General features: G+C 37.5%; 1 protein-coding gene across 2 annotated transcripts in view; it reads right to left on the reverse strand.

The window, feature by feature from the left end:
- Positions 1 to 154: 154 nt before the first annotated feature.
- CEP192 (centrosomal protein 192) overlaps positions 155 to 22,212 on the reverse strand; it is a 30,794-nt gene continuing 8,736 nt past the window's right edge. Inside the window, exons 8-27 of one of the 2 annotated variants that reach the window (XM_019613949.2) lie at positions 21,616 to 21,961; positions 21,136 to 21,273; positions 19,137 to 19,201; positions 18,869 to 19,060; positions 17,876 to 17,999; positions 15,833 to 15,960; positions 13,461 to 14,499; positions 13,214 to 13,340; positions 12,250 to 12,421; positions 9,849 to 10,746; positions 9,100 to 9,248; positions 8,341 to 8,571; positions 6,806 to 6,931; positions 5,502 to 5,645; positions 5,235 to 5,298; positions 4,703 to 4,842; positions 4,437 to 4,529; positions 2,383 to 2,498; positions 1,564 to 1,734; positions 155 to 296 (exon numbers count right to left, since the gene is read on the reverse strand). In XM_019613949.2, the coding sequence (XP_019469494.1) occupies positions 170 to 296; positions 1,564 to 1,734; positions 2,383 to 2,498; positions 4,437 to 4,529; positions 4,703 to 4,842; positions 5,235 to 5,298; positions 5,502 to 5,645; positions 6,806 to 6,931; positions 8,341 to 8,571; positions 9,100 to 9,248; positions 9,849 to 10,746; positions 12,250 to 12,421; positions 13,214 to 13,340; positions 13,461 to 14,499; positions 15,833 to 15,960; positions 17,876 to 17,999; positions 18,869 to 19,060; positions 19,137 to 19,201; positions 21,136 to 21,273; positions 21,616 to 21,961 (4,590 nt within the window). In that variant the 3' untranslated portion in view covers positions 155 to 169. Of the gene's footprint in view, positions 297 to 1,563; positions 1,735 to 2,382; positions 2,499 to 4,436; positions 4,530 to 4,702; positions 4,843 to 5,234; positions 5,299 to 5,501; positions 5,646 to 6,805; positions 6,932 to 8,340; positions 8,572 to 9,099; positions 9,249 to 9,848; positions 10,747 to 12,249; positions 12,422 to 13,213; positions 13,341 to 13,460; positions 14,500 to 15,832; positions 15,964 to 17,875; positions 18,000 to 18,868; positions 19,061 to 19,136; positions 19,202 to 21,135; positions 21,274 to 21,615; positions 21,962 to 22,212 lie in introns of both variants that reach the window. The other variant, XM_010708807.3, reaches the window with a different exon arrangement.

Raw genomic sequence — 22,212 nt, forward strand, 5'->3', positions numbered from 1 at the left:
AAAAAAAAAAATAGTGAGCTGCTATTCCAAAATACCAAATTTAGAATTCATTCTGTGATTAAATTAATTTGCACAGGTCTTCTACAGCTTGGTTTCTAATCTAGCTCATTCATCACTAAGGATGTGCTACAAGTGAGACAAATTCTGACATTTTTACATTATCCTGATGTCACAAATGATAAAGAGAAATTTTCTTTACAGTCACCTGAAAACAATCCTGATCCTGACCTCTTATCACCAGTCTTAAATGCTGAGTCACAGATGGAGAGTTATTTCTTAAAGTTAACTTCTGTTGGCTGAAAAAATATGAAGTTCAGTTATATTTTGCAGCAAATATTAATCATGTGTACATATTTATTCATGTGAGCAATGGAAACAGGAAAATTTAAGTCATTTCATGAAGAAATGCCTCTAGTACAACTTCCAAGTAGAAAGTTATTACTATATTCTCAAACATAGATCTTTCAGTATTATATAACATTAACATCAATTTTCATGCAGCAGAAGAGCTATAAATACATTACTTTATCTCTTAAATAACACAGCAGTTTTGTTAATACTAAAATTCTGTCAAAAAAAAAAAAACTAAGACAGATACAATTAGATTATCCAGAACCACTCAGCTATGAAAAAGCAATCTTGTAAATAGCATGACCCAGATCCATTGGAACAGTGGCAGAGGACTAAATTAAGGCTAATATTTTCATTACTTTTCAACATAATTATACCACAAAGAGCCATTTGACAGCATCAGGTTGATTAAAAAGTATTTTTCCCTCCACCTCTTTGATATGTCCTGACATTGACCAGGTATCTGCTACTCAGATTGGTCCTCAAGAGAGGTAAGAAAGTTCTCCAGTAAGAACAGCTACTACCTTTTTCATTTTAGCGACGCAGAAGCCAATAACAAAACAATCTGACAAGCCCTAAAACTCATAAAAACAATGAAGGAAAATCATGCAGCTACTGCAAACAAACACAGAGAGCGAACAAAGCTTCTCCCCAGCTTTCAGCAGCAGACACTGCTATACTGTAGTTGGAACTGCAGTAGGAACAAAAAATGTAAAAAGAATTAAATTTCCTGATAGGCTTTGGTGAGTCAAAACTACTTTTCAGGATAAAAAGAAAATAAAGGGTCAAGAAAGTCATCCCTAAACATCCAAGACTGCTATTTTCAAAATAAACTATATTGACAAAACAGAAAAATGGCAACGTAGCTATCAGAAGTGATTCTTGGTTATGAATGTGGATCAATTAAAATGACAACCCGGAACATCACTAGATTCCTCCAGAAGTTCAGTATCAGAACAATAGGGGATTTATCCCCAAAGCAATACTACAAGTCCAAAGAACTTCAAAACTTGCAATCTTGACATACTAAAGCAGCAGTGAAGTATATCTCAACAGTAATTAACAGAAAAGCTGAAAGAAGTAGTCTGAATGATAAGCTATTGTAGCAAAGCAACAGATTCTCTATCAGTAGCAGTTTTAACATCAGAACATAATCAAATTCAAATAAATTAATTCAGAGATTATATTCTATACAAACTTACAGCTACTTACACTGATTCTCCAAGCTTTACTCCTCCCCAAGCAATGAACTGCTTGTTGGAGAGAATAGGTGGAATATCTGCAGCAACTGTAGGCACAGGTCTATTTTCCACTGACTCCATCTCACCTTTTATCACCACTTCGTACTGAGGCCCAGATGGCAACACAAGGATTTTCAAAACACTTGAAAAAATGAATACGTAGATTTTAATGTCAGCACAGAACAAGAACAGCTGATGAAAACAAAACATAACTGGAAAAAAGTTACAGAGAAGCCTTTTAAAAGTACCTTCTTAATGGGAATACACTTTATTTTATAGCAAAGGCCAAAATTTAAATCCTTTGGGCCATTTGGCTATTTCATATAGATAAACCAATTAACGTGCAAAATATGAGTGCATACATCTATGAATGAAACATACACATTATTTTTAGAGAAGATTCACACTAACCTCAGTTATGGTAGCTAAAATGAATTAATTCGTTTGATCCTGGTCTACGCTTTAGATTTTCATTTGTAAAACAGAAAGAATATTTCCCTTGTCTCAGTGGGGTGAAGAAGCAAGTAAAATGGCTGCTAAAGGTAAATACTTGAAAACTTTATTGTAGCTTAGAAGCAAGCTACAAGATCTCTGCTGATTTGTGACAGGAAAAGAAACAGCAACTCATTATGTAGAGAAAATGAGGCAGAAGATCTATGGAACAGGTGAATCAGCAAAAGTCTAGGACTCAAGAAAGCAACAGAAGTTGAAACAACTCTCGTGGATAAAAACTTTCACATTTGTTGATGACCTTAATGTTGAAAATTGCTGTTCAAAATAGTTATGTTACCTTCGAGTAGACGTTACATTTTTTGGAGAAAAATTTACAGTCACTTCTCGTTCTTCTCCAGGAAGAAGGAAGAGATCATCAGGTTCAACAGAGAAGCAACTGTCCTGTCCTGATGTCTGAAGGTGCATGTGTGCGGGCAGAGGAAAAAGTGTTGGTTATTTGAGAGAGTCAGTATTTCTACAACATATAATAAAAGCTGGCTATCTATCTGTTGTGCTTACAGCTTCCAACAACATAAATGCACCTGTCAAGTTCGGAACTTTTTCACATAATCATGCTCTAGTCAAATTCTTTCAAAGTTAGAGATATTTATACTATACCCTCCAACAGAAGACATTTTAAGACATCAACTGTATATACAACACTGAATGAGATTCAAAGAAATGAAATAGAGCAATGATACACCACTATCAAAGCAGCAGCACTGATCTCATCACGTGTTACCAACCATTACTCATATCATCACATTAACATAACATTAGGATGCATGACTAACATCACAATCTCCACGGCTTCCACTCTGTGAAATGATGTGGTCACAACCTTGACTTTTTTGCATATTTGTAACCAGATCTCACCATCATAGAATCACAAAATGGCTTGAGTTGGAAGAGACAAAGATCAAGTTCTAAGCTCTACGCTCTCCCACCCTCTTCATCCCTCCCCCTCCCCCCCACCACAGACAAGGTTGCAAGCTGCTAGATCAGTTATCAGATCAGGCTGCCCAAGGCATCATCCAACCTGACTTTGAAAAATCTCCAGGGCCAGGGCATCCACAATCTTTCTGGGCAGCCTGCTCCAGCATCTCACCACTCTCTCACTAAAAAACCTTCCCCAACATCTAATCTAAATCTCCCTTCTTTTAGTTTAAAACTATTCCTCATTGTCCTATCACTATCTGTCCATGTAAAAAGTTTATTTCCTTCCTGCTTATAAGCTACCTTTAAATACTGAAAGGCTGCAATTAGGTCTCTCTGCAGCCTTCTCTTTTCCAAGTTAAACAAGCCCATTTCCTTCAGCTCATCTTCATACCGGGGTGCTCCAGTCCCTGGATTATCTTCATGACCACCCCTCTCCAAAAGCTCCACGTCTTTCCTGTGTTGGGTACCCCAGATGTGGGACACAGTACTTCAGCTTGAGCCTCCCAAGGGCAGAATAGAGAACAAACATCTCCCTTGCCCTGCTGGCTACCTCTCTTCTGATGGAACCTGGGATACCACCAGCCTTCCATGCTGCAAGTGCACACTGCTGGCTCATATTCAGTTTTTCCATCAACCAGGATCCTTAAGTCCTTCTCAGCAGGGCTACTCACAAATTCTTCTCCCAGTTTTTATACATAACTGGGAATACCTTATATTCAGTCTCATGCATAGTCTCAGACTTGTTCTGATTTTATATTGCATAGGAATTTGCTCCCCCAGTTCTCACCCAGAGGTTCAGTGATGTGAAAAATCTAAATGTAAGTCAATGTGAGATACCTAGCTGTAAAATGAGACCAATTGCTCCTTCCTTTAACCTCGAAGTTCTAGTTACAGTGAGTCTAGTTATCTTTCAATCTGGGTCTGTATGTTCCCCAGATTCTCAGGGAAATTATAGCCATATAAAGAGAATGTATATTTCTGAAAATAACTTAGCTTGGTACTTGACTTGGCAAGCTGTCCACAGAAAACAAATACAGCATTTTTAGAAATTACAAATGTTTACCAGTGCTTAAATTCCTCTTTAATCTACATGTACTTCACCAGCTAAATAACATCCGCTATGTAGCTCAGGATTCACTTTTAATAAGTTTGTTAAAATCTATATGTTAAGATAAATAAAAATATATTTGTTATAACAAATAAATTGAATCTGAGCAAATTCAACAAACAAAATTCTCATCTGTTTTTTCCACTTACACATGCTAAACTCTGGCTTTCATTCTCTACGTAAACTTGAAAACTTTTCCGTCAAACCACAATTAAGCGAGGATCCCATGGCTTAGCCATAAGTTTGTTTTTTCCAAATAGGTTAACAGCACAAAACATGATTTCAAGATGGAAAAGCCAGCCTACCTTAAGTTTCAAATTTACACCAATGTTTCCAGCATTCTTCAATGGCAATTGTTGTTTGGCTGTTGAACCCACACTAGCAGACAGATGTATTGTCTGGAAAAAGGAAATAAGTGTCTACCTATGCATGCACACATCTATATTCTATACACATAAATATATCTACGTAATATACACATACACACATCTATATAATACAAACATGTTACCACAAGCAGACTAGGAGAGGCAAACTGTTCTTAAAACATACTTTGTAAATACATGCAAACCTGTAAGTCCTTTGGAGCATGAATCCTGGCTGTTCCAGCTCTTGCTCGGAGAGGAATACTTTCAATCACACTACTAGGTCCTGGGCTATCCACTTCCACATCAACTCTTGCCAAGAATTCTTCTGCTGGACCCAAGGCATCTAGGGACAAATCCACAAATGAAGAAACTAAGCAAGTCTGCTAGTAGTCACACACACACACACACACACACACACACGTCTCACTGAACCTCAGTAAAATGAGTAGAGCACATTCCACATATTTTGCAGTAAATAAGCACTTTGTACAGTCTGCTACTGTAACATAAGTAACTCATCAATGTCTAAAACATTAAGACATACGAAGCGTGCCTTCTCCTTCAGAAGCTAAAACTGAACAAGAAGTTGAGCAACGGAAACATCAAGATATGTAAGACAAAGACAGAATGTTTCACTTCAAATCTGCAGCCTGTTCCTGAAATTCTAACACATGTATACATTAAAAGCTCTTTTTTTTTTTTTTTTTTTTTAAAATGAAATTCGAATTGCTATACCTGAAGAAGAAATTTGTTTCTTAGGTGCATGGAACAGAACCCAAACTGTTAAAACCTCAGGATCCTGAAAAAGAAATTGGTTGATTCATCTTATGGAATGAACAGAATTACTAGAGAAAAAATAAAGCTTGTAGAATAAAACAAACAAAAAAACAAAACAAAACAAACTCAAATAGGTAGATTGCAAGAAACATTATGAATTCAGATAATCAGAACACATTTCAGACAGTAAATAACAGTAAGAATCAGTAAACTCCAACTACTCACTTGTCCATCATAGCTTGCATGGATCACATGATTTACAACGGATGGAGCTGCTACCTGAGCAACTGTATCCATTTGGAGCGATTGCTCATTAGAAGAATTAATTGGTTCCTTGGAAAACGTGAAGCAACGCCAAGCTACTGCGTTCTGTCCACAAAATAGAGATTTTTAAAGTATTAAAATACTTATTGAAACAAAACTGACAAATGCAAGGCTATCTTTAAGCAGTTTAGTCTGGAAAAAAGAAATAAAAAATTAGCCTGTAGTTTCAGCTTGTATGTCATAGTCCAGAAAACTCTCTAAAAACTGTTAATAGAAGGAAACGAGCTGGAAGTGGTAAGCAGAAGGCTTAAACCAGTTGGGCTGTGCACGACTAAATCTTACTAGTAACTGAGTAGTAACTGAGATGACAACCCACAGCCTTAACACAGAGCCAGACCTTTCTCTCTTGTCCCCATACAAGAAGAAAAAAAAAAAAGAAGAAAAAGACTCTTCCCACAGCAAACAGCAGCAAGTCTATACATTAACCCAAAATCTGCATTGCCACAGAGATGCAAATAGGAGCATAATGTAGCAAGTAACACAGGGTATTATTGCCTAGTGGGAGACAAAGCAGATGGAGATCTGCTCTTCCTCCAGCAAAGGAAGACAGAACTCATAAACTTTCTATGAAAGAAGTTCTTTCAGAGAGAGTGGTGAGATGTTGGAACAGGCTGCCCAGAGAGGCTGTGGATGCCCAGTCCCTGGAGCTGTTCAAGGCCAGGTTGGATGGGGCCCTGGGCAGCCTGGTCTAGTATTAAATGGGGAAGTTGTGGCTCTGCATGTGGCAGGGGGGTTGGAGATTCATTATCCTTGAGGTCCCTTCCAACCCTGGCCATTCTGTGATTCTGTGAAGCAAGGCTGCTTATTTCAATAGTCAGCTGTTAGAAAAGCACACATTCCACTAGAATAGTGCAATCCATCTTCAACTTTCCAGAGGGAAGGTTTAGGCATCGTAAACCTTTCTGCTGTCTGCTGCCTTACTGTCTCAAATCAGGCAACACAGGGGCAGCAGACCGCAGCTGGGCTGTCTAAAATGAAAGACAGGACAAGGTGCAATTGTCCCAGAAGCACTTTCATTGGTACCATTACAGCTGAATCAGATCATCAGACAGCAAAAATTTGTACTTCCTGACTAACCTGAGACACTTCTTGGGAATTTTACATCCAGAGTCAAGGGTGTATTTTAGTAAAATAGCAGTGTTTTGTATTAAAATTCAGTATCACAAGAAGTTAGCTTTTACATACAGGAATTCTACTGTACTTACTGCATTAATAATAAGTCTAATTGGCACAAAAGCGTGGGTTTTGTTGATAATTTTTAACGGAAGAGCCTTCCAACTGCCAGAAGTCAAGTCACCAAAATCCAGATAATCTTGTTTTCCCGTTTCTACCTGGTTTTAAGACAAAGCAGAACTTTTAAGGAAAGAAAACCTCAAAAATGAACTAGAATACAAAAGCAGCAGGAAGCACTACTCCTGTAATGCCATACCAGCATACAAAATACACACCTTCTACAAGGGGTACGTAGTATCTACACAACATTTGCTCTGATATCAAAAGTGCATATACCCAGTTGGCTTTCGCTCACATGTATTGCCTTAACCATTTAAGTCAACATTAGTGCAATATTTACCCACCAAAATCCATTACGTAGTCGAGTTATTTTGGTTAGTATAACATAAACATGAAACAAATTTAAACTATCATTACTGCTAGCAAGAAGAATATGCCACCTGTAACACTGTAGTGCTAATTTTGTTAGTATAAAAACTTTGAGCGTTATGATCTGAAACAAAATACCACTTTTATTTGGCACATTATCCAATCCCAGTAGTGTAACAAGATGTGTAGGGATATTGTAGAATTTACTTTTAATTTGAAAATGAAGCAAGTTTCAAGGAGCTACATCATGGAGAACATGGACAGTGATGGATTTTGTCCAACTACTGATGAAAAATCATTTAAATTCAAACTTAAGGAAAGAATACAAAAGTATTACATCTACTCACATATACTGAAATAAAAGAGCACTAAAATTACTTGAAAATATACAGTTTAGCCATTAACAGAGCAGCTTAAGACCAAAATAAAGGCTTGTAAGCTGTGGTCAACACTGAAAATTTGACTTTTGTCAGCAGAGTCACAGACAACAATGTAATTTGCTGAGACACCTCCAGAAGTAACATCATGCATGTTTCTGCTCAACCAGACATAAATTCATGACCACATAAATCCAAATTTAATTCGTGGAACAACTACCACACTGTCTCCCATCCACTTGCTCTTCATAAGACAGAAGATGGAGAAAGTATTCCATACATCCACTTTTAATTTTAATTCTGAACGGAAATACTCTCTACAACAATAAATGAGCTCAAAGGAATAAACAAACAAGACAAAACCTATGCCATGTAATTTTTAAAAAAACCTTACAACTGGAAATAAATGTTTTTTACTATATTTTCATGCTCAGTGATATCCAAAATAGCAGAATTCTGAGAAAGCATTGTATGTTAAAAAAACTCATCCATCTTTTAATAATGAGAAATTTATTATTTTCAGACAGTTGATAAATAATTTGTCGTGTCCAGCTATGTGCTCTTCCACAATTAAAACTTCCTTTGTTTAAGCTTTTAATATACATACATACACTCTTACATTCCCTACTCATTCCAAACATAAGAAATTCCAGGTTCCTATGAGGAGCAGTCTTTATTCCCACTCTTTTTCACTATCATTAAATTATTCATAGAATTCCAATTAAAACAAATCAAAGACCACACAAGTAGTAGCTACTTACTTCTAAATTAGGATTTTCAGCAACTGCTGTCAGAACTACCCTACTTGCCAAAGCTTCTGCCTGAACGACTGTCTCAGCATCTGCAGAAAGTGGCCAAGATGAAACACTGAGAATACACTGGAAGATCCCTGAATGACAAGGTAAGAACAGTATTTTCAGGTCATCAGTAGAATGGGGTCCTACAATCGTTTTGTTCTTGAACACGAGACACTGATATTTTGCAGGATCCACCTGAAAAGCAGAATTCACATCAACTTCAACAAACTTTTTGTTAGAGGACAGCTTCATCCAAAATACCACATTTATTGCATCACCATTTTTATGCCCCGCTTCCATCTGACTTAACTGTAGGCATTTGCTCTAAATTTAAAGAGTTAAAGTGTTGGTAGGTCAGCCTGAAAGTTGCTGAGGCTTCTGTCCAGCATCTAGTAAGAGATTAACATAGGAACTGTAATATTTACTATATTTTAAAAGGTAGGAATTAATAAGCAGTGATCTCAAACCTACTAGAATTTATGCATGCAAGATAAGTTTTCAAGTCAATCTTATCATGAGATACTTACACTTACTATTCCTACTCACTGGAATAAACCAGGAGGCCTGCCTAAGAGAGGTACCACTGCTTTTGTTTATATTAACTATGAACTGGGAAGAACTTACAACTCTCTAAAGAAGGCTATTATTTCATCATCAACATATTATTATGACATCTGATAAGATTACAGCTTTATGCTTGTAACTGTACTGAAAAATACTTACCTTTTCCCCATTGACTGATATACTGAGTATCCCAATGCTGACCTGCAGCCACCGCTCAGTTGGATTAAAAATGCTAAGTGCTGTCTGTGATGCAATTCCCACACAGCAGGCATTAGGGAACTTCAGCTCTTCTGGCACTTTTACACGTCCTTAGGAAGGAAGCATGCTACTGTTAGTTCCAAGTATCCTGAATAAAGCATCACTTAGGCTGTCCTTACTTCAAGTTTGTCAACTTGTTTGAGAAATGCTTTCTTGCATCAAGGAAGTATTTGAACGGAAAAAGCAGAAAGCAGCTTCAGCCCCCCGGTCCTGGGATTTTTTGGCTTAACTGGCTGTTAATGTCTGCCCACAACAGTGACAGAAATGCCTTCTGCTTCTCAGCTAAAGTGCAGCTAAACTTCCAGGGCATGACTTGTCTTGCCTAGCACAAACTGCAGCTACGATTTCTCTCCCTCACAACAAAGAGAGCAACAGATCCTTTCCACAAACACCAAACCACTGAATGCTTAAATCTACTTTTCTTGATTACAAAAAAATACATGTTAAGAGTATTAGGAATACTATAAGAATACTAAATTCAGAAGATACCATTAACTAAAGAGAATCAGTAATATCATTTTTCTCAAATATCAGCTTGCATGAAGAATAGCTGTGGTCACACATACTCCTAATCTTACTTACTCCTTTATAGTAATTTTAGCTATTCCTGACCACGGCTATTTTAAAAGTGTGCTTTAAATAAGCCTTACCAACACCAGGTGTCATTGAAAAGTCCCACTCATTTCTACTAGTCCCAAGGGGTTGTACAGTACACGATCTTATATTTAAGATGTTCTTGTTCCAGGAAGAAGAGTGTGGATGACAAAGTGCAGCTGTACCCAAAGAACCAGGACCAATATTTGAACCCAAAGGGATTCCTACTGGAACTGGATTTTCCACATGTCCTGCTGAGATGCTCGAGTAAGGAAGCCCTGATGGTGGTACACTAAAACCAGCAGAGCTGCAGCCATGAAACTGAGGCAAAACTTTGTTTCCAGTAGATGGTATGTTTCCTAGATGCTGCTGCGCAAATTGAGTTGTTGCCAAGGAATGGCCTGGAAGTAACGTGGCAACAGAAGAAACTGTTTGACTTTCAGAGGTAGTGATGTGGGATTTAAAGCTTGAAACAGGAATATAGCGTTCACCAGGAGCGTTTTGATTTATCGGAATACAAGTTCTTAATCCAGGATATACAGGCAACGCATTTAAGGATGGCAACCCCTGGCTCTGTGCTTTATTTGTCTGATCCTGCCATACTTCTTGTGCACCAACATTAACAGGAAGTGGCTGAAAGACGCAAAATTTACTTGCAAGAGCTGATATAACAGGGTCTAACTCTTTAAGAGTTGCTGCTACTTTTGAGGCAGCTGAGGTAAGCTGCCTTTCATTCTTTGGAAGATCTTCCTTGGTCAGTTCTTGACCTTGGCCTTCAAGCTTTCTTTCAGGATGCGCCAGTTCATTTTCTTCTGATTTCTGATCAACACTGAACTGTATTCCTCTGCGGTTTCTTTGGCACAAGTAGTCTTCTAAATTCTTGTTTGCTTGTTCCTGTGAAGGAGTTGGGCTGGCTCGAATTATCGTTGTACTTAGTTCACTTGCATTTTCACTCTAGTAAGCAAATGTAATACACAGTATTACGACAAATTTTACACATTTCTAGAAAAGCAAACAGGATTCATAAAACAGACCCTAGTACTGGTACTGCCACCCATTACCATTAAGTGATCAAATTTGTCAAGTCTTGTTACAAAAACAAGACTTCAAACATCTGCGACTCTCTACTCTGAGAAAGAAAGCCTGTTGCTTCAGCCTGTTTGCTATCTGAAGTCACATGTAACTAGCTGTATGGCATCTGCTTGATATGAAGCCAGTTTTCTTCACAGCAGCCCCCGTGGTGCTATGTTTTGGATTTGTGATGAAAACAGTGTTGATAACATATTGATGTTTCAAATACTGCTGAGCAATGTTGGCAGAGTCAAGGCCACCTTTGTTTCTCACTTTATCACAGCAGTAAGTAAAGCTGTGGGTGGGCAAGAAGCTGGGAGGGGAGATGGTCAGGATAGCTGACAAAAAGAAATACTCCATACACTCAGAAATAAAATTGTGGCATATTTTTTCCAGAGTAACTCTTCCTTGGAGATTGCCTGGGCATTGGTCTGCTGGTGGTGATTTCTTTAGCAACAATTATCATCTTTTCCCCCCCCCCACTTCACTTATCAAAGTCCTTCCTTAGACCTAAAATTTTTACTGTTTTTCTCATACCTACAAACAAAAAATACGTCTAGCAGTGAACATTTCTACTAACCATTAGAGAAATCCAAAAGTTATTAAGATGTACCTATCTCAGTGGAAGCTTAAATGGTATCACTTATTTTTGTAATCTAAGAGGTTTTCAACTTCTGTTTGTTTTGAAGTTTCATCCACACGGTCGCACATTTTGGAGGGGGGAAGCAAAACAAAGATCTCAGATTCCAAGGAACCCATGGACTGAGATAAGAGAATATTAACTATCTTAATCAGCATAAGACTGCAAGTCTGAATTGAAGTTTCACTCTAAGAGTACACTCTTTACTACATCAGTAAGAACAGTGAAAATGATTATCAGAGGTAGACAAATGGTATTTTCAGTCCTGAAATCAATTAGTGAAATTAAAGCTAAAATATGCATTGATAAACATTTCTTAGGTTGTAGGGGAAGAGAAGTACTCTTCTCAGAAATTGAAACAAAACAGAAAGGGATAAAGAGCCTGCTAGCTGCTGCTAGAATACTGCACTGCATTCCAAGAACAGAATTACTCAAGAAGCAACTCAGAAAAACATGGAAAAAAATACACCAACTCTACCTTTTTCCAGAAGTCCGTTGAATGGTTTACTCTTACATTCACTAAGGTTTGTAATTTAACAAAACCTACTTCAGAATTTAAATTTCTGAAACTTGGGAGCGGGGAAGAAAAGAGGGAAAAGCACAATACCTTTTTGCTAAGCACAGTGTACACTAAGCTATTCTGAAACCCTTAAAACTGTTCTAACCATTAAAAATGTTTTTGACCATGTAACAGTTCATAGGGCAGAGCATACGGCATAATTAGTCATAGATTTTTTTCTTCTTACCCAGTGTGTCTCTGGCTCAGATGTTACAGATGTATTCTTAAGCGTACTGTCAGATTCAGAGACATACGTTAATCTGCTCATGCTTGGGCTTGAGTAAACTGACTGAGATACAGTACTCTCCTTGCAAGATGATTTTGGATGATGTGATGTGCTAATAAAATCAGCTTCAGACCTGAAAAACAGATAGGAAGTACGTCAGACTACACAGAATGCATGTCCACAAGAACATGAATTCCCACTGGACATGGTATATGTTTAAAACTACAAGACTTGGTAGTAATCCTATAATTCGCACAGCTCCTCTTATTACTGGAGCTCATTTAGAAAAAACATTACCCATTCAATTGCTAAGAAATGTTGAAATCTTGGGGACAAAGCTGCAGTTTCAAATGTGAAAGTGTTCATTAGTAATACAAATATTTCTGATTATTCTGTCACCACAAGCAATGATATAAAATAGAGAACAAAACTGACCTAAATACAAATTTAAAAACAAAACAGCAACCACCACCCAGGCCATCATTGGTTGTATACAATATCAAGCTTTGTTATTGCATAACTAGAACCATAACAAAAAATGAATGAAACCTAAATACAGCAGTTAACAGTTCCATCATGACAAAGGTTTAAGTATCCACGGTATCTGACTAGCTGCAGGCTGAGTATTCGGTATTCTTGCATTACTGGACAGTCCTGAGCAGAAACAGATACATTCCTGTCCAGCAACTCTATCATTATACCAGCAAGGGAAATAAATCAACAAGTCTTGCTTAAGACTGCTCCTCACACACACACACATTAAAACCTAAGAGTAAGCTTACACAAGGAATGAAGTCATAATCTTAAAAAAAACAAAAAGTCTTCTATAAACTGAAGTAAAAAACAATATTTACTTTAAAACCCTATGACTCAAAGATCCCCATGAAACTGTAGCAATTCTTATAACCCACGCTAAGAAATTTACCCTGAAAACGCTGTTCCAGAAGTGTCACTAGGAGAAGAGTGGATCAGCGGTGAAGTTGAAGGCCTGAAGCTATACTGCTCATCCTCCAAAGGCTGCAAGTCACATTCAGGGAGCATGGATTGATGCTCTGATAAATAAGCAGAATTTTTTAAGAGTATAAGCACAGGAAACAAGTCTATTTTCAAGAAAAACCTTTTCTACAATTGGTTACTTTTATCTTTTTAGATTATTAGTTAAAATTACTTACCAGTACTATTTTGGGAAGTTGAAGAGAGCTTCTCAAAAGTTACATGTTTCACATTCCCACTGCCAGCAGCACTGCTCTCTTTGGTTCTCTCCTCCATCTTTGTGCTTTGCGTCTCTTCATCAGTGTTCAATTTTTGCACAGGCTTTGCTTTTGTAGGACTTACTGAGACATATTTACCAGGTTGTTTGGTAGATTTTACATTGCTGAGTGGCATGATGTTTCTTGTACTTCTCTCCAAACCATTACATGGTTCGGGAACAGCATTTTTCACTCTATCTACTGTTCCTCCATCTTCCCAGCTACAACATCTGCTAGTAAAATTGTCAGCCTGCTGAGCAAACAGAAGTCTCTGTGCCATTTCCCTTTTAGATGCTAAAGGAGTTTCACATGTCTGTGCTTTGTTTCTATTAGGTGAAGTTTGGGTATCCAACACATCAGATTTAAGAGTAGCACTCATCAACTGCACATGTTTACTATTTAATATATCAGATAACTTCTCTGAATACTTATCACTATTTGCAGCTCTGTCTTCATGCCTGGAAGCATCAGATGAGCTAGAGATATTCTGAGTACCATTTTCTGCATTAAAATAATCCAGAAACTGCTCCTCTGTTAGTTGCTGCTCATTATGATCATTTAAAAAGTCTTCTACAAGAGTTTCTTTGTTTTTAACTTTACCCAGAAAAGCGCCTTCAGACATACTGCTCTGGACAGATGTCTCAAGTTTTACAATACTCTCACGCTCACTTTCATGTCCAATCTCATCTGTTTTTTTGAGGTATTTTTCCATATCAAATGTACTGTTTTCCACATGGCTGGATAATGCCTGATCAGCTGTGAGTTCCATCTCTTTAACAATTCCAGGAAGGAAACACTTTTTTCTATTTTTATTGGAGAGTGTCATCATCATAGCAGCCAACTGGGAAGGATCAGCACTGCAAGAAGCATTAGCAATAGCAGAGGCAATTGTGCTAATACTGAGGACAGAGTCAGAATGATTAGATAAGCCACCTTCCAACTTGTCTTCATTAACTCCATCCTACAACAAAGAAAAGCAGGTTAAGCACCAAATAAAATTGATTTTTTATGATTTCGTATTTGAATTTATGCCTGATGTGGAACACCTGATATTACATTAATATTTCTTGTTGCCACATGCTTAATCTGTTGCCAAGGAGAAACACTACAACAAGCAAACTACTGATTTTCCAAGTCTGCTTGCTGTAAGGATTGCCTGCTAGGAAGCTTTTGTTCCTTTAAAACTTGGCAACTTGATACACATAAAATTCTCATATCTGCCTTAATCTGGTTTTAGGGACTACAAGTAAATACAACCACAGACAGAGTAGGGAGGAAACTGACCAAACACACACTATCTTCCCAAATAACTTCCAATCATCTGCCTCTCAACAAAGTGAAACAAAATCAATGCCACGCTTCTCTGCATCTCTGAAGTCTGATGACTTATTGAATTCACACACTGCCTATTCTTAGCAAAGCACTGGAATAACTGGGTAATGTCACCTCTAGATCATAATCTCTTCCCATTTCTCTTGTAGATAAGATTTCTTTTTGTGAACTTGCATTTATGTCCTCCCATAAATATCCACACAAGCCTTCACAGTATCCTCATAAAAAGACCATTGATTTATGGAGTGGACAAGTAGATTATGACTAAGTACTGGCTGTAACACGTTGTTATCAGGGCACGTAGTCTGTTAGGAGACTATGAGTAGCCTGAGGTCCATAATGGGGTATCCCAGGGAATGATGCTGTGCCAGTATCATTATCAGTGACGTTGATAATGGAACAGAGCACAGCCTCATAGCAAGTCTGCCAAGGTCTGGTTCATACACAAGGTGGGCTGGCATCGTTCAGAAGGATCTCAGCAGGTTGGAGAAATAGAATGAGAGACATATTGTTAATTTCAAAGAAAAATGCCTTTCAGCCTGGGGAAGAATAAGTCCTTGCACCAGCACTGGTTAGGGACTGACCAGCTGGAGAACAGCTTCGTAGAAAAGAAGTCAAAGGTCCAGGTAGTCATCAAGTTGACCATGAGCCAACAACATGCCCTTGTAGAAAAAAAAAGCCAACAGCAACCTGTGGTGCAGCAAGAAGAGATTGATCAGCAGGTTAAAGGTGCTGATCCTTCCATTCAGTGCTGCTACAACCAGATCCACAGGATCATAACAATCTAAGAAACTAGTTTAAGAAGTAAAAGACGTCTGCTAGGATTCAAGTTATCAGCACAAAAGGCAGTAAGTAGGTTGAGATTGAAGTCTAAACTTAGCCTTACTCAAAGAAACAATAACAAAAGAAGTGACTTTTGCTCAAGTTCATACTTGCAATTAATAGAAAACACGAAAAAATACCTTTGCTTTACTTTTGGAAGCAGTTTCTGTATTAATGCTTTTTTGTATTCCAGCTGCAGCCTCCACACTACACCACGCACCTTTGCAGCTGGTAGAACCTGCATGTTCTTTTGCTTGAGCTTCCAAGTCTTCTAAGAAGAAAGAAAAAGACCTACAATTAATTTCCAAGTATATTGGTTGAACAATTTCATTCATGGGATGTGAATGTTCCTGTGTGATCATTACAACAGTTTTTTCCAGTTGAACACAATACAAGAACCATCAACAATTGCCTGTATAGTATTGAAAGAACATCTTAGTTAACAAAATTAGTGATGTTAATAATGCTCACACTTCATTTTCAGGTAGCCTACCATATTAGCACAAGCTAAACATGTCTTTTCATAAAACGTTGTTCACAAGGTAGCATAAACATAGACCCAGCTCCAGCATAAAACCGTAAGAGTTTTTTCATATACTAGAGAGTCTGAGAGAGATAGATAGCAGTGAACTGGTGATCTTGAAGGATTATACTCAGAAGGACACCTCTCTGAAACCATCAAGTTTATTAAGAATCTTCTCGATTATCAGACAGAACACACATAGGAAATACTGTACTGATGAGATGCAGAAGCTATTATATCACCAAGGGAGCTTCTACTCGAAGGAAAACATCCAGACTCCATAGAACACTAAATACTATTTTTTTAAATGCTCTGTTTAGCAAGAAAAGTAGTATGAAGTGTGTTTACTTAAGTTAATTTAGCTTCTCTTCTACTTGTGGTAGATATTTGGTCGCTAAGCTCTCAGTTTCTTCTGCATCTACTGTTCCTTCAAAAAGGATTGTATACTAACATTGCTAATAAAGATAGTTGTCAGTACCTCTGAAAAAAATTCACACGACAATTGCTATTAACATATTGGGTATTTAAGTCAATTCGTGGCCACTTTTTCTAGCATTTACAAAGTAACTGCAGAGCACACTACAGTATTTATCTATTACTTAAAGCAGCAATTACAGCTAGCTTTTACCTGAACAAAGGTCACAAGATTCAAGAAACATCCGGGGACTGTTTGTTTTTAAACAAACCGTAAACAAAAATTCAGACTAGTGTAGAGTGAATTTAAGCACACTAGCACTAGGTTTAAGGAAAACAAAACAAACAAATGCAATAACATAATTAGGGATGCTTTAAAAATACTTGGAAGGGCTCAGAATGGGGAAAATAATGGCTGTAAGGTTGCTTTTAAGGAAGTGTCGCACATAAAAATCTAACTGATGTTTTCATCACTGTAGAAGTTTATGTAAGCCACTGCACTGATGGTACAAATGGATTCAGAAGGCTGGTATTGCCTTAAGTGTATAAGAACAGCAAAGATGCTTTAAAACGAACTCATCTTTTGATTAAGTGCTCTCAATCAATTTCCTAGATATATCTTGTTCAGTTGACATGCAAAAATGCACCTTCTGGTCTTTATATATAAGATTTTGGAAGAATTTCCTATTCTTTTAAGTCAATCAGATATCCCAGGAGTATAATTATTTATTTATTCTACAAGATGCAAAGGAAAAGTTAGACTTGTATATACACACACAGACACAGTTATAAACCAACCTACTACTTTCCCTACATCCTCTATATCTAAATGGAAAATAAATCAACTTCCTTTTTGTGGTTCATTGTTTTTGTTGGGTTTGTTGTTGTTGTTCTTTTGTCAACACAATTAAATAGCTTTTTCAGTAGAAAAACCCTGAATAGGCTTTAATTATTACAAGACATTCTGGTATTTATCCAGCATCTGAAAATGTGGAAGTGACCAAGGCAATCCAGTCTACTACTTGGTATTGGAATGCTCTCTCACGCAACACTTTAGGGTGAGGGTGAATACCTTCCATCTTCACCCTCACAGGCCTGAAAATGATTAAGATGATTAAAATGAGTCTATCACATACTTCTTTCCAGTCTCTATCACATACTTCTACAGTCTTTACTAGTTATACACAAATAACTCCTTGTTACTGTTACAATCACTGGTCTGAGGTTCATCCTGCTATTTAATTACCTGGAAACACTTCAGAAAATTGTGAAGTTTCTTGGGTAATGTCACCTACTGATGCATCAAATTGCCTTAGCAAAGCAACAGGTTGCCTTGTCTTCGGAGATGTAATATGATAACCAAAAGAAGGCTAATAAAAAAAAAAAAGAGAGACAACCCAGAATACAACATTAGTAAATTCAATCATGAATAAACAGTTCCAGTGGGTAGGCAAAGTAGCTTCAGCCAGTATCTCCTCAGTTGGTATTTGGCTGAGAAATAACATATGCCTCCTAGCTTTGTAAATGCCTAATTGATATACATTCAATGCTATTTAAATAACAAAAAAATAAAAGCACACAACACACAAACAAGAAAAAAAAACAACAGAAAATGTATTTAAACCAGTTAGACAAAAGGAAGTACATATGCTCTCATCAGTTCTGCAGCAGTACAGAACATGCTCGCTCTACCAGTACGCCAGGACAAAACTGAATTACACAAGCATATCCCCTTATACACAACTCTCAGGTTCTGTTTGTCTGCAGCACAAGTGAGATACTGTCTACCAACATCAGATAAGAAACACATAAAAGTCTATTGGTAAGGTTGAGGTCTAGATGATTATGCTTTTACTGGAATTGAGCATTTGCTTAGATAGCACAATTATCAACAGCCATTCAGAGACACCTCACTGCTCAAATATCCCTCTTAGTAGTTTTCATTCAACTCTGTGGACTGCTTGCTCAGATCTCCAACAAGCAGCCTGTTACAAGGCCTACTTCCCTATCTATAACCCTATGTTTTGATCAAGAATTAATTATAAAGATTCCCTGGTAACACTAGCCATCCTTTCACATCGTAAGTATCAAATGACAATACAAAAAAAAAAAAACAATTCATCCTTGTTGTATATGCATACAGAACTAGAAGTAGTTCTCAGTTACAACAACAAAAAAAAGCAGTTCTAGCTATTTTTTCTTATCCTTCCCTTGCCTCTCATAACACTGAGATACATACCCGTTTCACATCGCTGCCTCCACCAAGACAACCAAGAGCTTCAGACCTCTGACCGAAGAACTCTCCCAGAGACAAACGTAAGTAGCTGGCATCTTTACTAACATCAGACATTTTTGGTAGAAGGCAGCTACCAGCAGATTTCCATGAAGAATTCGCTAATTCAGATGCATTTAGAATGTCTACTTTTTCTGCCTGCAGAGAAGTGACAAAAACTGTCGTTTGTAAATAAATGGCAATTTATTCTGTTTGCATTCAGATCATTACTTACCTGCAGAAGTCTGTGTGCTTTTTCAAATTCTTCCTGGTCTTGTGCAATCACTGCTGCTGCTTCAGCTTAAAACCAAAGAAAACATTTATTAAAATAGGAGTTGTCATTACTATTCTGCATCATTAAACTAAACTTTGAGGCAAAGATGCTTAATTCTACATCCAAGACAACTTGGGACAAACCAGGAGTTATTTCTCACCTGATAGCGAGAAAGGTTCATGTGAAGTCAGTTTTAAAATAGCATTCCCTAACCCTTTAGGTACCCAGTATAAGAAGCATTTGGCTAGCTACCTTAGAGGTCAGTACAGAAGGCCTCTTACAACCTTGTCCTGAAAGCAAATTATATTAATTATTGGTTCTGCTACCTATACTAGGTAGACTGGAGCTTCCAAACCAACTTAGACAACATTCAGGTTAGAAAACTTCAGCAAGGTGCTATCTCTGAACTTAAACAAAAGAAAGACTGGTTCAGTCTGTATCAGTTCACAAAATACCTGTGCAAGTTAACATGGCCAAATGTTGTTGTCTATAAAAATTACTTCAGAGAAGTTGGAATTTCGTCGCTTTTGAGGAAAGCAACAAAATTGTAACACCTCTTTATTAAGAATCCAACTATAATTCCTAAAAGCAACCGAGCACTGTCTATGACATGCAGTCACAGCCAGCTGAATTTTAAGTCAATAACAACTCCTCTTTAATCCTCTATATAAGATATGAGGACTTATGAGACTTCCTGAAGCATTAAACTGTCAAGTAGCAACGCTGCACTCTCTGTACAGACAAGCAAACTAGCTGAGAGAAAAATGCCATCCACACTGAATCAGGTGGAAAGCGTCATTTCTTTAAAAACCATCAGGTAATGGAAAAGCTAACGAGCCCTGAAAAAATTACAGCAGACAACTATTCTAAATAATTTGGTAACTCAAGTCTGAGATGCAGCCAGGTATCTGAAATATCCTGCTACCTGAAAAATAATGAAGGAGCTCTGCTTTGCTGACACAGTAAGTAGGGAACTTCCCAGCACACAATCTTATTTGTTTGATCCAACAGAAAACCACACAGTGCTGACAAAATTTCAACCCAACAACCCTGCTTGACCTTGTGTTCATACAATTCTGCACATCATCATACACAGCATCTTCTCTGAAAGAAAGAGCAGCCTTGAGCAGACATCTTCAGAATACCATCCACACCTCAGCTTTAGAAACAAGAAGAGACTAGGAGAAACTCTGCTGCATACAATGCTGAAATCTGTACAGTAAGACAGTTGTTCAGAACACATTTTGGTGCTGAGGAATTTATCTGCCTACAGCACTGCATACATACTAACCCATCTTGTATGACAAACACGGAGTCTCATGAAGATCAGCCTCAGACAGGTAAAGGAAAATTAAAACTGAAGTAGACAAAGGTTCAAAAAACCTAGAATTTCTTAGAAGAGTCCTGTAAATGGCCCTTACTAAGCTCCAACATTTTTCAGTACCAGTACTAACTGTAAGCACTCAGCACCAAGACATCCCCAAGAAGTTCACAAAAAAAAAATACACCAGCCAGAGAATTCAGCAGCTCTTTTCACATTTACTTGCTTCTATAATAACTTCTTGTTTACAGTTTCCTGTCTTATAACCATCACACAGTACAGAACAATGGCTTCCTCTTCTTGATGAGAAGAATAACAATAATTAAGATTCTAACCAACATTTCTGGAAATGACAGATAGGGTAGCTATTTTTCTCATACAGCTGGTATCAGTGACACTCTTACTGGGAAGAGAAAGAAACGTGGAAATCAGCTGTCAACTGAAACTAATGTTACTATCATTATATGCTGATGACAACAACAGCTTTCAAATAAGTTTTAGTATCTAAAGCCTACAGGCTTTGCAATACTAAACACCATTTATTTTTCAAGTGGAAAAAATAAAAAAGGAGGAGAAAAAGTTTCCTTAACTACACTAACAGATAGCAACAGCCAACTAAAAAGGAAAAAGATTACATACATCCAGTTATGAACTCATTTATTTTATCATCCTCAGACAGGTTTAAATCTTGTTCTTCATCAAATGAGGTATAGTAAGCAAGATCGGTCACCCATTTGCCTTCTTCGTTTTGATAAACAATGCTATGTGGTGCATCACCTGAAATATACAACAAATGATGCCTGGATGATTAAAATAAAAGGAACGAGGCAAAATGTCTTGAATTTAAATGAGTCCACTCACTAAAGGCCAGCAACGAGTTATTGTAGATCAAGTAGCTGCAACTACAAGTTGCAGCAGCGCTGCCAAAGAAGCAACAGTTTGCAATAGCCATCAGTCAGTAATTTATAAAAACAAAAATAATTTATTCAAGTCATATTTTTTCTTATTTATAAAGAAATTGGGGATTTTTTTTTTACTAAAGAAAAATGCACCGCTTACATTTTTATTTCTTTTTCCATGCAACAGTGGCATAGTTAGGTTATATATAAAACAACGTACCTGTGTCTGTTGTAGCTAAACTTTTATTCTGACAGCTGTCTGCAGTTGGAGACAAGTAAGTATCAGAGAGGCCAACCTCACACCCAGCTGAACCTGCAGCTGTCCCAGGTGCATCTGCACTAAGAGGAATTCTAGGATCGGTGTAGTGCTCCAGAAACCCTTCTGCTGGATGTAGCACTTCACTATCAGAAGCAGCAGACTGATGCTCAGAGGACCATACTCCTTGCTTGGAAAGAGCACCCTCGCCATCAGCTTTATGGCTGCTGATGCGCTGAAGATACAGTGAATCTAAACACAACTCAGCAGCACTGCAGGATTCCAGCACATCTCTGCTTGTCATGGAGTTCTTAGGAAAAAAAAATTAACAGAGATTCTTAAGTGTCAGAATTGCATTTGTTAATTGCTTGTGTTAATAGTTCTAGGTACTAAATAGCCAAAGTTAACCATGGCTGAAAAACATATTCAAAAACAACGCCTTCTTATTCATCTTTTGTAAAGAAAGTTTGGGTGTTAGTTCAACCTCTTCTAGGTTTAAAAGCACAGTCATATTTATTTTATGTTAGCCTTATTCTACATATATTTAAGAGATAACTCCAT

This window comes from Meleagris gallopavo, chromosome 3 (genome assembly GCF_000146605.3).
Source record: "Meleagris gallopavo isolate NT-WF06-2002-E0010 breed Aviagen turkey brand Nicholas breeding stock chromosome 3, Turkey_5.1, whole genome shotgun sequence".
Taxonomy (NCBI): domain Eukaryota; kingdom Metazoa; phylum Chordata; class Aves; order Galliformes; family Phasianidae; genus Meleagris; species Meleagris gallopavo.